Genomic DNA, 17,301 nt, shown 5'->3' with positions numbered 1-17,301 from the left:
GTTTTAAATCAGGGAGGGAGAGAGGGAGAGAGAGAGAGACTCACAAGCTCCTCCCTAATTCCCCCCCACCTGTCCCCCCCTTGCACGCCTGCACGCACACTGGTGCCTAACTCTCCCAAACCTCTAAGAAGCACAGAAAACAGCATGTTTTAAAGTTATTATATTTCAAGAACAGTTGATGATAGATATACAATTTCAAAATTTCAAAAAGTCCCCAAAATGTCATAGTGTAGTATGTCGTCCAAAATTTTACAAAATTGTCATAGTTTAGTATGTCTTCCAAAAAGTCACCAAAGTCATAAAGTATGACTTTTTTGTCACATCTTGGACGACATACTAAACTATGACTTTTTTTTCAAAATTTGGACAACATACTAAACTAGGACTTTTTTGTCAAAATTTGGACTGACTTTTTTGTCAAAATTTGGACAACGTACTAAACTATGACTTTTTTGTCACATTTTGGAAGACATACTAAAGTATGACTTTTTTGTCATATTTTGGACGACATACTAAACTGACTTTTTTTGTCAAAATTTGGACGACATATTAAACTATGACTTTTTTGTCAAAATCTGGACGACAAACTAAACTACGACTTTTTTGTCACATTTTGGACGACATACTAAACTATGACTTTTTTGTCAAAATTTGGACAACGTACTAAACTACGACTTTTTTGTCACATTTTGGACGACATACTAAACTATGACTTTTTTGTCAAAATTTGGACAACGTACCAAACTATGACTTTTTTGTCACATTTTGGACGTCATACTAAAGTATGACTTTTTTGTCACATTTTGGACGTCATACTAAAGTATGACTTTTTTTGTCAAAATTTGGAAGACATACTAAACTATGACTTTTTTGTCAAAATTTGGACAACATACTAAACGATTACTTTTTTGTCAAAATTTGGACTACATGCTATACTATGACTTTTATGTCAAAATATGGACGACATACTAAACTATGACTTTTTTGTCAAAATTTGGACGACATGCTATACTATGACTTTTTTGTCAAAATTTGGAAGACATACTAAACTATGAATTTTTGTCACATTTTGGACGTCATACTAAAGTATGACTTTTTTTGTCAAAATGTGGACGACATACTAAAGTATGACTTTTTTGTCACATTTTGGACGACATACTAAACTATGACTTTTTTGTCAAATTTGGACAACATTCTAAAGTGTGAATTTTTTGTCACATTTTGGACGTCATACTAAAGTATGACTTTTTTGTCAAAATTTGGACAACATACTAAAGTATGACTTTTTGTCAAATTTGGACAACATTCTAAAGTGTGAATTTTTTGTAATTTGGAAGACATACTAAACTATGAATTTTTGTCACATTTTGGACGACATACTAAACTATGACTTTTTTGTCAAAATTTGGAAGAGATGCTATAACTATGACTTTTTTGTCAAAATTTGGACAACATACTAAACTAAGACTTTTTTGTCAAAATTTGGAAGACATACTAAACTATGAATTTTTGTCACATTTTGGACGTCATACTAAAGTATGACTTTTTTTGTCAAAATGTGGACGACATACTAAAGTATGACTTTTTTGTCACATTTTGGACGACATACTAAACTATGACTTTTTTGTCAAATTTGGACAACATTCTAAAGTGTGAATTTTTTGTCACATTTTGGACGTCATACTAAAGTATGACTTTTTTGTCAAAATTTGGACAACATACTAAAGTATGACTTTTTGTCAAATTTGGACAACATTCTAAAGTGTGAATTTTTTGTAATTTGGAAGACATACTAAACTATGAATTTTTGTCACATTTTGGACGACATACTAAACTATGACTTTTTTGTCAAAATTTGGAAGAGATGCTATAACTATGACTTTTTTGTCAAAATTTGGACAACATACTAAACTAAGACTTTTTTGTCAAAATTTGGAAGACATACTAAACTATGACTTTTTGTCACATTTTGGACGTCATACTAAAGTATGACTTTTTTGTCAAAATTTGGACAACATACTAAAGTATGACTTTTTTTTGTCAAAATGTGGAAGACATACTGAACTATGACTTTTTTGTCAAAATTTGGACAACATACTAAACGATGACTTTTTTGTCAAAATTTGGACGACATGCTAAAGTATGACTTTTTGTCAAATTTGGACAACATTCTAAAGTGTGATTTTTTTGTCACATTTTGGACGTCATACTAAAGTATGACTTTTTTTTCAAAATTTGGATGACATACTAAACTATGACTTTTTGTCACATTTTGGACGTCATACTAAAGTATGACTCTTTTTGTCAAAATGTGGACGACATACTAAACTATGAATTTTTGTCACATTTTGGACGTCATACTAAAGTATGACTTTTTTGTCAAAATTTGGACAACATACTAAAGTATGACTTTTTGTCAAATTTGGACAACATTCTAAAGTGTGAATTTTTTGTAATTTGGAAGACATACTAAACTATGAATTTTTGTCACATTTTGGACGACATACTAAACTAAGACTTTTTTGTCAAAATTTGGAAGACATACTAAACTATGACTTTTTGTCACATTTTGGACGTCATACTAAAGTATGACTTTTTTTTGTCAAAATGTGGAAGACATACTAAACTATGACTTTTTTGTCAACATTTGGACAACATACTAAACGATGACTTTTTTGTCAAAATTTGGACGACATGCTATACTATGACTTTTTTGTCAAAATTTGGACAACATACTAAACTAAGACTTTTTTGTCAAAATTTGGACGACATGCTATACTATGACTTTTTTGTCAAAATTTGGAAGACATACTAAACTATGACTTTTTGTCACATTTTGGACGTTATACTAAAGTATGACTTTTTTTTGTCAAAATGTGGAAGACATACTAAAGTATGACTTTTTTGTCAAATTTGGACAACATACTAAACTAAGACTTTTTTGTCAAAATTTGGAAGACATACTAAACTATGACTTTTTGTCACATTTTGGACGTCATACTAAAGTATGACTTTTTTGTCAAAATTTGGACAACATACTAAAGTATGACTTTTTTTTGTCAAAATGTGGAAGACATACTGAACTATGACTTTTTTGTCACATTTTGGACGTCATACTAAAGTATGACTTTTTTGTCAAAATTTGGACAACATACTAAAGTATGACTTTTTGTCAAATTTGGACAACATTCTAAAGTGTGAATTTTTTGTAATTTGGAAGACATACTAAACTATGAATTTTTGTCACATTTTGGACGACATACTAAACTATGACTTTTTTGTCAAAATTTGGAAGAGATGCTATAACTATGACTTTTTTGTCAAAATTTGGACAACATACTAAACTAAGACTTTTTTGTCAAAATTTGGAAGACATACTAAACTATGAATTTTTGTCACATTTTGGACGTCATACTAAAGTATGACTTTTTTTGTCAAAATGTGGACGACATACTAAAGTATGACTTTTTTGTCACATTTTGGACGACATACTAAACTATGACTTTTTTGTCAAATTTGGACAACATTCTAAAGTGTGAATTTTTTGTCACATTTTGGACGTCATACTAAAGTATGACTTTTTTGTCAAAATTTGGACAACATACTAAAGTATGACTTTTTGTCAAATTTGGACAACATTCTAAAGTGTGAATTTTTTGTAATTTGGAAGACATACTAAACTATGAATTTTTGTCACATTTTGGACGACATACTAAACTATGACTTTTTTGTCAAAATTTGGAAGAGATGCTATAACTATGACTTTTTTGTCAAAATTTGGACAACATACTAAACTAAGACTTTTTTGTCAAAATTTGGAAGACATACTAAACTATGACTTTTTGTCACATTTTGGACGTCATACTAAAGTATGACTTTTTTGTCAAAATTTGGACAACATACTAAAGTATGACTTTTTTTTGTCAAAATGTGGAAGACATACTGAACTATGACTTTTTTGTCAAAATTTGGACAACATACTAAACGATGACTTTTTTGTCAAAATTTGGACGACATGCTAAAGTATGACTTTTTGTCAAATTTGGACAACATTCTAAAGTGTGATTTTTTTGTCACATTTTGGACGTCATACTAAAGTATGACTTTTTTTTCAAAATTTGGATGACATACTAAACTATGACTTTTTGTCACATTTTGGACGTCATACTAAAGTATGACTCTTTTTGTCAAAATGTGGACGACATACTAAACTATGAATTTTTGTCACATTTTGGACGTCATACTAAAGTATGACTTTTTTGTCAAAATTTGGACAACATACTAAAGTATGACTTTTTGTCAAATTTGGACAACATTCTAAAGTGTGAATTTTTTGTAATTTGGAAGACATACTAAACTATGAATTTTTGTCACATTTTGGACGACATACTAAACTAAGACTTTTTTGTCAAAATTTGGAAGACATACTAAACTATGACTTTTTGTCACATTTTGGACGTCATACTAAAGTATGACTTTTTTTTGTCAAAATGTGGAAGACATACTAAACTATGACTTTTTTGTCAACATTTGGACAACATACTAAACGATGACTTTTTTGTCAAAATTTGGACGACATGCTATACTATGACTTTTTTGTCAAAATTTGGACAACATACTAAACTAAGACTTTTTTGTCAAAATTTGGACGACATGCTATACTATGACTTTTTTGTCAAAATTTGGAAGACATACTAAACTATGACTTTTTGTCACATTTTGGACGTTATACTAAAGTATGACTTTTTTTTGTCAAAATGTGGAAGACATACTAAAGTATGACTTTTTTGTCAAATTTGGACAACATACTAAACTAAGACTTTTTTGTCAAAATTTGGAAGACATACTAAACTATGACTTTTTGTCACATTTTGGACGTCATACTAAAGTATGACTTTTTTGTCAAAATTTGGACAACATACTAAAGTATGACTTTTTTTTGTCAAAATGTGGAAGACATACTGAACTATGACTTTTTTGTCAAAATTTGGACAACATACTAAACGATGACTTTTTTGTCAAAATTTGGACGACATGCTATACTATGACTTTTTTGTCAAAATTTGGACAACATACTAAACTAAGACTTTTTTGTCAAAATTTGGAGGACATACTAAACTATGACTTTTTTGTCAGAGTTTGGACGACATACTAAAGTATGACTTTTTTGTCAAAATTTGGACAACATACTAAAATATGACTTTTTGTCAAATTTGGACAACATTCTAAAGTGTGATTTTTTTGTCACATTTTGGACGTCATACTAAAGTATGACTTTTTTTTCAAAATTTGGATGACATACTAAACTATGACTTTTTGTCACATTTTGGACGTCATACTAAAGTATGACTCTTTTTGTCAAAATGTGGACGACATACTAAACTATGAATTTTTGTCACATTTTGGACGTCATACTAAAGTATGACTTTTTTGTCAAAATTTGGACAACATACTAAAGTATGACTTTTTGTCAAATTTGGACAACATTCTAAAGTGTGAATTTTTTGTAATTTGGAAGACATACTAAACTATGAATTTTTGTCACATTTTGGACGACATACTAAACTAAGACTTTTTTGTCAAAATTTGGAAGACATACTAAACTATGACTTTTTGTCACATTTTGGACGTCATACTAAAGTATGACTTTTTTTTGTCAAAATGTGGAAGACATACTAAACTATGACTTTTTTGTCAACATTTGGACAACATACTAAACGATGACTTTTTTGTCAAAATTTGGACGACATGCTATACTATGACTTTTCTGTCAAAATTTGGACAACATACTAAACTAAGACTTTTTTGTCAAAATTTGGACGACATGCTATACTATGACTTTTTTGTCAAAATTTGGAAGACATACTAAACTATGACTTTTTGTCACATTTTGGACGTTATACTAAAGTATGACTTTTTTTTGTCAAAATGTGGAAGACATACTAAAGTATGACTTTTTTGTCAAATTTGGACAACATACTAAACTAAGACTTTTTTGTCAAAATTTGGAAGACATACTAAACTATGACTTTTTGTCACATTTTGGACGTCATACTAAAGTATGACTTTTTTTTGTCAAAATGTGGAAGACATACTAAACTATGACTTTTTTGTCAACATTTGGACAACATACTAAACAATGACTTTTTTGTCAAAATGTGGAAGACATACTAAACTATGACTTTTTTGTCAACATTTGGACGTCATACTAAAGTATGACTTTTTTGTCAAAATTTGGAAGACATACTAAACTATGACTTTTTTGTCAGAGTTTGGACGACATACTAAATTATGACTTTTTTTCAAAATTTGGACGACATACTAAACTATGACTTTTTTGTCAAAATTTGGACAACATACTTAAGTATGAATTTTTTGTCACATTCTGGACAACATACTAAACTATGACTTTTTTGTCAAAATATGGACGACATACTAAAGTATGACTTTTTGTCAAAATTTGGACAACATACTAAAGTATGACTTTTTGTAAAAATTTGGATGACATAATTAACTATGACTTTTTTGTCACATTTTGGACGTCATACTAAAGTATGACTTTTTTGTCACATTTTGGACGTCATACTAAAGTATGACTTTTTTTGTCAAAATGTGGACGACATACTAAACTATGACTTTTTTGTCAAAATTTGGACAACATACTAAACAATGACTTTTTTGTCAAAATTTGGACGACATGCTATACTATGACTTTTATGTCAAAATATGGACGACATACTAAACAATGACTTTTTTGTCAAAATTTGGACGAGATGCTATACTATGACTTTTTTGTCAAAATTTGGACAACATACTAAACTAAGACTTTTTTGTCACAATTTGGAAGACATACTAAACTATGAATTTTTGTCACATATTGGACGTCATACTAAAGTATGACTTTTTTTGTCAAAATGTGGACGACATACTAAAGTATGACTTTTTTGTCACATTTTGGACGACATACTAAAGTGTGAATTTTTTGTCAAATTTGGACAACATTCTAAAGTGTGAATTTTTTGTCACATTTTGGACGTCATACTAAAGTATGACTTTTTTGTCAAAATTTGGACAACATACTAAAGTATGACTTTTTGTCAAAATTTGGACGACATAATTAACTATGAGTTTTTTGTCACATTTTGGACGTCATACTAAAGTATGACTTTTTTTTCAAAATTTGGATGACATACTAAACTATGACTTTTTGTCACATTTTGGACGTCATACTAAAGTATGACTCTTTTTGTCAAAATGTGGACGTCATACTAAACTATGACTTTTTTGTCAAAATTTGGACAACGTACTAAAGTATGACTTTTTTGTCAAAATGTGGACGACATACTAAACTATGACTTTTGTCAAAATTTGGACGACATACTAAACTATGACTTTTTTGTCAAAATTTGGACAACGTACTAAAGTATGACTTTTTTGTCAAAATGTGGACGACATACTAAACTATGACTTTTGTCAAAATTTGGACAACGTGCTAAAGTATGACTTTTTTGTCACATTTTGGACAACATACTAAAGTATGACTTTTTGTAAAAATTTGGACGACATAATTAACTATGAGTTTTTTGTCACATTTTGGACGTCATACTAAAGTATGACTTTTTTGTCACATTTTGGACAACATACTAAACGATGACTTTTTTGTCAAAATTTGGACGACATGCTATACTATGACTTTTTTGTCAAAATTTAGACGACATACTAAACTAAGACTTTTTTGTCAAAATTTGGAAGACATACTAAATTATGACTTTTTTTCAATATTTAGACGACATACTAAACTATGACTTTTTTGTCAAAATTTGGACAACGTACTAAAGTATGAATTTTTTGTCACATTTCGGACGACATACTAAACTATGAATTTTTTGTCAAAACTTGGACAACATACTAAAGTATGACTTTTTGTAAAAATTTGGATGACATAATTAACTATGACTTTTTTGTCACATTTTGGACGACATACTAAACTATGACATTTTTGTCAAAGTCTTCCATTGTAAATCTGTATTTCTCTGGTTTATTGTGTGTTTGTGTGTGTGTAGGGACTGTGGAGTTAAACCTCCATGGTTTCCCTCGAGGGGCAAAGACGGCCAAATCATGTAAGACGGACATGATGGACACTTCAGAGAAAATCTCCATCTTCCAGCAGAAGAGAGCAAGAGGCTGGTGGCCGTTCACCAAATCCGGAGAGCTGACGGTACTTTTACACACATGCACACTGTACAAACCAGATTAAACAAGAGTGACATATTAGATTGACAGGTGTTCTGTGTGTGTGTGTTTGCAATCCATCAGGGGAAAGTGGAGGCCGAGTTCCATCTTGTGACGGTGGAGGAGGCGGAGAAAAATCCTGTCGGCAAAGCCCGGAAGGAGCCAGAGCCTCTTCCGAAACCAAAGTAAGAGACGAATAATTTGGCTATGAGTGAATACATGCATTGATAAAATCAATATTTTGATGCTTTAGTTGGTTGTCTATGGAAATATTATTAGATATTATTATTATATTATCAGAATTCTGATATAAGAAAAGAAACAAAAATTGAAAGAAAAAGATAACAGCATGATTTCATGCTGTTTCTTCTGTTTCTTGCTTTCAATTTTTTTTCATGTGGCCGAAAAACTTTTCCACATCTTTGCTCACACCTGTAACTAAACAAATTTATTTTTTTTCGTCTGTCCTCATCGCAGCCGTCCAGACACGTCCTTCTCGTGGTTTGTAAATCCCTTCAAGTGTTTCTTCCACCTGATCTGGCAAAACTACAAGAAGTACATCATCGCCGCGCTGATCGTGCTCATCACGATGCTGTTCCTCGCTCTGCTCTTTTACACGCTGCCGGGAGCCATCTCACAGAGGATGGTCAATGGATAACACACATACACACACACACACACTTGTTTTTAAATCTTGCGTTCCTTAGCCCCTTATCCTAACCTTAACCCATCACAACTAACCCTTAACCTGATCCAATTCTAACCCTAACTCTAAAACCAGGTCTTAACTACACTAACTAAATACAAGTAGACACACACAATCTTGCTATTATAACTTAGTGAGGACACATCATAGATACAATGCATTTCCTTAGCCCCTAACCTTTACCTTAACCATCACAACTAAGTGCATAATCTTAACCCTTACCCTAAAACCAGGTCTTAACCCTGAAAAAGCCATTTAAAGAGAATAAGCCCCCACAAAGATATAAATAGAAGTACTCACACACAACAGCCTGGGTAATAAACACGTTGTTGTTGTTGTTGTTAACATCTGCTCAATGATCGTCATCTTTCGGATGCAATAAGGAAGAGTTTCCCACAGTGAAAATGTCACCTTTATTTTAACAAAACACAGAATCAGTCTCCACATTTATATCTGGTGATTGTCAAAATGTTCAGTTAAAAAAACAACAAATAAACCTCGTTAGCAGCCCCGACATCCTGGACTCCACAGACGGTTAAATTACAAGCGTCCGATACTCCAAATAGAACACGAGGATAAAAAAGGGCAACACATTTTAGATTATAGCACGGCAAAAATCACACATCATTTCATGGTAAATAAATTATAAACAGTACAATATATTCTTCAGTCATACAGAGTTTTTACATGTATGCACTTTAATTGGAAATATTAAAACAAATAAAGTTGTTTATAAAACGGTTGGTTTAAATGAGATTCTGAGTTTTACATGAATATTATAATAAATTAATGTGAGTTTACAGTGACTGTTTTGTTCTGATGTCCATTCAATGTAAAAGAAAAAATAAATAAACGATAAATAAGACAGCAATGACATGCTCTGTTTTTGTGTGATACTGATGTAGAGCTGCAGCTAACGATTCATTTTGTAATCGATTCATCTGTCAATTATTTCCTCAATCAATCGAGTAATGGTTTGGTCCATAAAATGTCTTGTATTTGTCCTCATACCAAAATGATTCAGTTTTAATGATTTCTTTGTTATGTGGAGCAAAGACACCAGAAAATATTCACATTTAAGAAGCTGGAACAATCAGAAATCTTGTTTTAATCACGAAACAATCGATTAAAAATCGAGAAATCATTTCAGCTCCATACTGATGCTACTGTTTTGTTTGTTTTAGCCCCTCACACTTGTCAAAGTCACTACAAATAATCACAAATGCAATCATACAATTTTGATACTGATATTTCTAATTACTATTATTAATAATAACGTTATAAAAATCTCTAATAACAAGGTTTAAATGTGTTAAATAACCTTAAACACTGCCCTCCGTTTCAAACAATAACGGCTTATTCAGTCGATTAAGAGAAACGTTTTCAGGATTTGTAAGTAAACACTGACGCCTATGAAGCTGCTGTTTGACCCTTGAGTAACACCAATGAAATAACACGTTTTGTATTAAAAAAAGAAAAACCTCTGGCGTGAAACAAGCCCTCAGTGTAAGAGTTCCGAGTCTGTGAGAGAGAAGCTCTGCTGCGATTGGCTGACCTGCAGGTGGGACATGGACGACGACGAAGACGACGTCGATGACGACGACGACGAGTTGACGCCGTGCTGGTGCGTGGACATGCAGGGGCCCCGGAGCAGCAGAGACGAGGAGGAGGAGGAGGTGGAGGTGATGAAGGGGAGAGCGTCAGAGAAGCTGTTGGCTGCAGACATGTTGTTGTTGTTGTTGTTCATGTTGTTGTTGTTGTTGAGGAAGCTGCAGGACTGAGCCAGCGTGGAGCTCCATCTCTGCTGCCCACTGGAGGCCGAAGCTGAAACACACAAACAACACGACACGTTTTACCCGACTTACGATAACTCTTTAAAGTGATAGAAAATATCAGTTCTGGTTTTGAAAATGTCTCACAAACCACATTTGAATGATTAAATAAGTTTACAAGTGTTTCAAAATTAGGTTTAAAATCACACATTTCTAGATATTTTTTGCGTTTATTGGATACGACGAGTAGCGTGAAGTAGTAGTAGTATTTTGTAACATATAAATATAATGTGTGAAGAGGAATATCTCTGTATTTGCTTTGAGAGACTTTAATCATTTATAACCTAAGATTTTTTTTTAACGTGAAGATGACTTAACAAAATATTCTGACCTTTTTTTATCAGAATTGTGAGATTAAAGCCAGAATTATGAGAAAAAAAATAGAAAAAAGAAAACAGCACAAATTCTGAGATTAAAGTCGGAATCTCAGATTCAGAAAACTTTTTTCAATTATTTTTCTTTATCTCAGAATTCTGAAAAATTAAAGAAAGAAAGAAAAAAAGAACAGCATGAATGCTGAGATTAAAGTCAGAAGTCAGCTTCTCTCAGTCCCGTGATTCCTAAACGGTTGAAGATATTGAAAGTGAATGTTATCTTCAAAAAAGGGGCAGAAGCACTCACTCTTTTTAACATTTTTTTTGACAATTCTACAGCCATAAAAATTGAAATCAATCCAGGCTGGCCTGAAAATCATGATGGTAATTAGAGAGTTAAAGTTCTTTCCTCACACTTCGCCCTGAACTGCAAGACTGGACTGATCAATCACTGTCAGTGTCAGCTGGTGTGCTAATTCACACTAATGTCCCATCTCAGTGCCTCATGCATTACACATGTGGCTTTCACTGAGTGTGTGTGTGTGTCAGTCAGCATGGTCTGTGTGACCCACTCAACAACCCGAGGAACTCATACTCTATCTTTTCAAATCATCTTCACATTCAAAAATTGTGAAACAGGAGGAGAAGAAAGGCTGTTAGTCACCCTCACAAAACTGTTTTCATGCAATTTAACTCAGGCTTAAAGGAATGATCGGCTCCGTCACGTAACAACCCGTCCACCTGTCCACACCCTGTCTGTGCTGTCACGGTGTGTCTGTCACTTAGACGAGCAAACACTGCTGCATCACAAGGCGATTGCTAGAAAATAACAAGTGTGGTCAGAGAAAGAGGTGCAGCAAAACATTCACATTCTCCTCCACAAACAATGTTTTCGGGGCAGAGCTTTGGGATGAGACGGTTGAAAGTGTAGCCTGCTACTGCTGGCTTTTCCAGACTAAGACACCCCAGCTGTGACAAGCAAAAAACAAAATGCTGCGTTCCAATAACAAATCGATCGCGTTCCTGCCAATTGTGAGTAAAATTGACCAGCACCATGTGTAAGACTGAATGACTCTGACGCAAATATGACAGGACGTGCAATCTATCTCGGAATCCCACGTCAGGGTCGGCGAGGCAGCTCCTCGCTCCTCCATCGACCTCCGACTACAACGGGAACGCACCACAAATCTGAGAAATTTCCTCGTCTTACCACATGACGCTCTGAGCTCCTGATGCTGGCTGCCAATGGAAAAGCCGGTGTGAGAGAGTCCCGCAGCGCCACCTTGAGCCTGAGAAAGAAAAAGACAGACGTAAATACAAAACTCGACAGAAAGAGGCGCCTTTTTTGGTCGAAAGCAGCGTGTTAATTATTAAAATACAGCCATGTAGTGGATACTGTGCAATTACTGTGATGTACGGGCCATGAAACCTTAAGTAGGCTGTGTTGCTGACCTGTTAGTAACAGTATGTAGGTTAAACAGAGTCAAGTTAAGCCGTGGGACACATAAGACAGAACTAGGATGGAACACTTCCTCTGTCTTGGGTATTAAAGCTTTAAGCCGCTGCATCAGCTTCTTCTTTTCGTGATAAAGAAGAACAAAAAAAGTCATAACTGACCTGAGCCTGGTTCAAACAGGCCTGCAGTTTCCTCTTTGCCCTCCACCTGGCAACCCTCAGCCTGGTCTTCTCTCTGCGCTCTCGCACCTTCAAAACATCATAACATGCTCTATGTTAAACAAGAGAAAACGCTTTCACGTGTACAGTGCGCATTTTTTTTACTTGTGTGAAATGGACGTACCAGATCGGCGAGCAGCGGCTGAGGCAGCGTCTTCTCCAGCTCCCTGCGCTTGTTGAGACTTCGCCTGCGCAGCTCGTTCCTGCGCAGTTTGTATTCCTCGTACAGGCTGAGGTCTTTAGACCAGGGACGCATGGCCTGGCGAGGCGGGACGCCAGATGTCAAGCCGGCCATTAACGGAAGAGAGGTTGCTGGTTGCACCATCAGGTCTGAGAGCAAAAATAAGTGTGAGGATTATCGACAAGAACCATAATTTATGAACGTTACATACACACCACAACACATATGTGCCTCTGTCAAACACAGGACAATCTCAGGTTTCTAGATTCTATGGGAGAAGCTTTTATGGAGCAACTGATAAAAATAACACAGGGAAGACATCCCACGTCAGCTGTTTCTAACACTGTTTGAGACACACAGACTTCCCACTAGGGTATCTCACGATATAATATGCAGTACATGGTCCATGACAGCAATAATATCATGATACAACGATTCTGAGATATTGCGAGACAATCATATAGCGATACATCACGATATCTGTCGAACTGAACAAAACAAAACGTCCGTGAAAAGTTAAAAGTGCAGGATTTCTCTATCTATTTACAGCATAGAGAACAAAGTGCATCAAGTTTCCCCTCATTCATTTGAGCAGCGCCACCGTGAGGAGACATGAAGCAGTGACGCCCGGCAAGTCAAACTGACAGGGACCGTTTACTTTAGAGGGCCTATATTTATTAATTAATTAAAATATTGAGATTCGCCCTGGCGATTCGATTATTGTAGTGCATGAAAAAGGACGACAATATATCACCAAAATCAATATTTTCCTACTTTCCACATCCATGAAACACCTTTTTTACTACCTTAATTTCAACTGACCACTCAGTGAAACAATGAACTCTGTGTCAGCACCTTAATCCATTAAAAATTTAACTACGATATGCATCTAATAAGAATATAAACTTTATAAACTTATAAAAACATATCATATCACGACATCTGCACAAACACTCTCAGATCTACTCACAGGTGCTTGGACCAGCTGAGCTGAAGGCTGTCGTGTGGTTTCTCTGCGATGCTGAAAGCCCCGACCACTCTGTGCTCGCCGTACTTTGAGCCTGAAGCAAAAAACGAATGCAAAACGTTTATTCTCAAACAGTTCTGGACAGTCTTACGACTCTATAGTTCAGGTTGTAGGACGTTGAACCGTGAGGAAAAAGCAGGTCATAAATTCTTAAGATACCTTCAAGAACATGAACCATCCCGTTAAGACCTAGTCTCACCTCTGATTCTGACACATGAACCTGTTGCACCTGACAGTCCAACAGTACAGCGGCCATCACCTCCTGCTCCTCCTCTGGCTCCTCTTTGATACAGATGACCTCTTCTTCCTCCTCCTCCTCCTCCTGCTGCTGCAGCTGGGCCTCCTGCTTCACCTACAATACAATTACAGTAATACTATTATAATAATAAGTCATTAAATTGAAAAACACATCTTTTATTAATTTTATTCAACTATATACTGGATTAATTTCATGTTTGACTATATTTGTGGTGCGTCTACGTGTGTCGTCACCTGTAGAGCAGAGGAGGGCAGTGTGGAGCTGTCAGCCTGGGTGTAGTCTTCTAGGGACAGCAGGTTGTCCTCTGATAGCTTCCTGTGGTCCAGAGTCATGGCCTGGACAGGAGGAGGAGGAGCCACATCAGAGTCCCCGCTCTCCTCTATGTCTTGCTCTATGGGACAGAATCCCACTACACAAACAAAAGCACTGTTTTAGCAACAAGTCTCGTCAGATTTTGAGACGCCATCTCCTCACAAACCACGCGCGCAGCGCCGTACCTGTGCTGCTGTCCAGAGATTGCGCAGACGCATTCACAGGAAGTGAGGCAGGTAACAACAGGTCAGACGAGTCCGAGCTGACTCCCATGTCTGGGTGACAGCGCACTCTGATGGTGCGATGGCCTGTGCTCTGTGGAGAGGTGCATTCTGGCAGCACGGACAAAAGGCACGAGTTACACTCAATGACAATGACAGAGCAATCAGACTATAATTGGAGAACATGAGAAAGTGATTTACACAATTACATTAAAAGAGACACAACTGTCAGGAAACACCACTAGAGGCCAAGTAAGAGATTAAAGTACTTGAATGAGAAGAAAAAGTTATTAAAACAAGACAGGGTGAAAAGAAGGTGGGTCTTGGGTTTGCTTTTAAAAACAGTTTTCTGTTCCACGGTGGTCAATCATTACCTGGATTGTTTCTTGTCATTGCTCCCTCTGTGGTCCTGGTCTGACCTGAGCATGACGGTGACACCTCAGAAGAGGAAAGACCTGCTGCACCCCCTCTCTGTGTTTGCGTGAAGGTGGGCGGGTGGACACGGACCAGAGTGGAGGCTGGAGCCCTCTGCTGCAGTTCCTCTGCCACACCCTGCCTATAGTACTTCAGCTTCAGCTCTGTGTAGCGCAGCTTGGCTCGGATGTTGTCGTTCTCCTTCTCTTTCAGGGCTTTCTCCCTGTGCAGCGCTGTGACGTCCCTCTTCATCAGAGCTAACTGGGTTTTCAGCTCCTCAAACTTGACGCCGACCACTTTGAGCATCTCAGCCAGCACCGTCTCCACAGCGCCGTTCACGGCCCGCTCCACCACAGTGCCCATCTGGCCTCGAATCAGTGACACGGCAATGCTGACATCCATTTTGAAAAGACCTTTGTCCCTCAAACAGACGGAGAAGGGTTTGAAGATTCACCTGTGTGTAGTTTAGAGGGTCGGTTATATTGTTTAAGTACATAATGCAACAGTTTAGAGAGAAGACATTACACAAAACAGAGAAAAACTCTCCTGTAAAGCATCTAAGGACAATGTCCACTATTTCTCAAATATGAGAGAGAAATGACAGTTAAACAGAACAATCTAAAACAAGACAGGAAGGAAGGGTTTAGCTGAAACAGTAGTGGTAATATTGAGTTATCCGCAACTTCTTTAAAAAAGTCTGAATTCTGTAAAACAATATCTGATTTAGACGCAGTCATTTTGGAAACCTGAGCTTTTAACATACGTGACTGGGATAGTCGGTCGAATGTTACTCTTCTACACGCAACCTCAATTCATATATACTAGGGTTTCTTTGGTGCATATAACAAAGAAATAACTAAAAATGAATAGTTTGGGTTTGTGGACAAAACAAGACAGTCAAGAACATTATCATTTCCACATTCTTATAAAAATAATAGTTAGTTGCGGCCCTAACATATACTGTCAATCCCAGAAGAAGAATCCCTTCTCTCTTCCTAAGGTTGAATTTTTCCTCCAGTAAACTTTCCAAAACCAAGGGATTAAAGCCAAAATGTCTAAGATTTTTAAGTGCACCAAGGAAAACAATGATTTGAGAATTTATGTTGAACTTAAAATTAACTTGAAACTCCCTGGGCCACAAAAATGTGGAACTAGGAAAGACGGAGCAGTGTTTTAAGGAAATATATATTACAGATGTAGAGCATAAGGGTGTGTGGACAGTTATAAACACACCAAAGAATCTAACAAATAAGTTACTGATATCATTTTTTATTAAATGTTGATTGGTGTTTCTCACACCTGGATATGATGATGTTCTCAAATGTCCACAAATAAAATATTATTCAGTTTTAAATGGTTTAGTTGTTATATGAAGCAAATAAAACAGAACATATTCACATTTAAGAATCTGAAAATTAATTTTTTTGATTTAAAAGAACACCAATTCATCGATTATCAAAATGATTGACAACTAATTTAGTCAACGATTAAATATCGAGCAAATAATTGTTCCTGTATAAAACCGAAGCATTGGAAACAGAATTCAACACATAACCTTTAACATTTGTATCAGTTTAGAAAGAGTGGCCTGTAATTTAACTCCAAGTTTAAGGAACAATTATTGTTTACAAGCAACTATTGTGATTTTCAGACACTTAAACTTATGTAAATACAACTGCATTACATAAAAACACAACTGTAAATTACCCTTACACTGCAGAAACATAAGCTGACAGTTTATCTGAAAAATATATATGTTATATACATTTTCTAGCTGTCAGTGTCTTCTTTAAATGTCGTGTTGTGATAAACAAAAATCTGCTAAAATTGAGACCAAAGAGAAAAAAATGTCACTCACAGTTTGTGTTGTTTGCTGTTTAGCTTCTTTAGCTAGGAGGAGGCGTTAGCTTTTAGTATTACATTAATCGAATGCTGTATCACCTTCTCCCATTAAATACACACTCTCATTATTTGGTGCGCAGTTAAACCGAGTAAGAGAGGGGAAGAAATTAGACGATATTTGTATTTTCACGATAAAAGTTGTTGGTAAAATGGCAAAGAAGCCGCGGAGCGTGAACGATGCCATTACAAAACATTCCGGTGACGTATTTCCGGTGAGCATCGAACCG

At 35.4% G+C, this 17,301-nt stretch overlaps 2 protein-coding genes across 2 annotated transcripts in view; one reads left to right on the top strand and one right to left on the bottom strand.

Moving 5' to 3' along the window:
• Window positions 1-9,349, top strand: part of fer1l6 (fer-1 like family member 6) — a 24,876-nt gene extending 15,527 nt beyond the window's left edge. The window contains exons 44-46 of the mRNA XM_058621918.1: window positions 8,064-8,218; window positions 8,317-8,417; window positions 8,710-9,349. Of these exons, the coding sequence (XP_058477901.1) occupies window positions 8,064-8,218; window positions 8,317-8,417; window positions 8,710-8,890 (437 nt within the window). The 3' untranslated portion in view covers window positions 8,891-9,349. The remainder of the gene's footprint in view (window positions 1-8,063; window positions 8,219-8,316; window positions 8,418-8,709) is intronic.
• si:ch211-67e16.4 (AF4/FMR2 family member lilli) lies at window positions 9,334-17,301 on the bottom strand. Its single transcript, XM_058621933.1, has 10 exons — window positions 17,031-17,301; window positions 15,133-15,626; window positions 14,723-14,869; window positions 14,459-14,634; window positions 14,166-14,318; window positions 13,910-14,000; window positions 12,883-13,088; window positions 12,702-12,788; window positions 12,295-12,373; window positions 9,334-10,762 (listed from the first exon to the last, which is right to left on the bottom strand). Exons 2-10 carry the CDS (start codon window positions 15,572-15,574, stop codon window positions 10,440-10,442), a joined length of 1,704 nt encoding a protein of 567 aa, XP_058477916.1. The 5' UTR covers window positions 15,575-15,626; window positions 17,031-17,301; the 3' UTR covers window positions 9,334-10,439.

This window comes from Solea solea, chromosome 2 (genome assembly GCF_958295425.1).
Source record: "Solea solea chromosome 2, fSolSol10.1, whole genome shotgun sequence".
Taxonomy (NCBI): Eukaryota; Metazoa; Chordata; class Actinopteri; order Pleuronectiformes; family Soleidae; genus Solea; species Solea solea.
The sequence above is the reverse complement of the archived record's forward strand: the minus strand, read 5'-3'. Positions and strand labels throughout refer to the sequence as shown.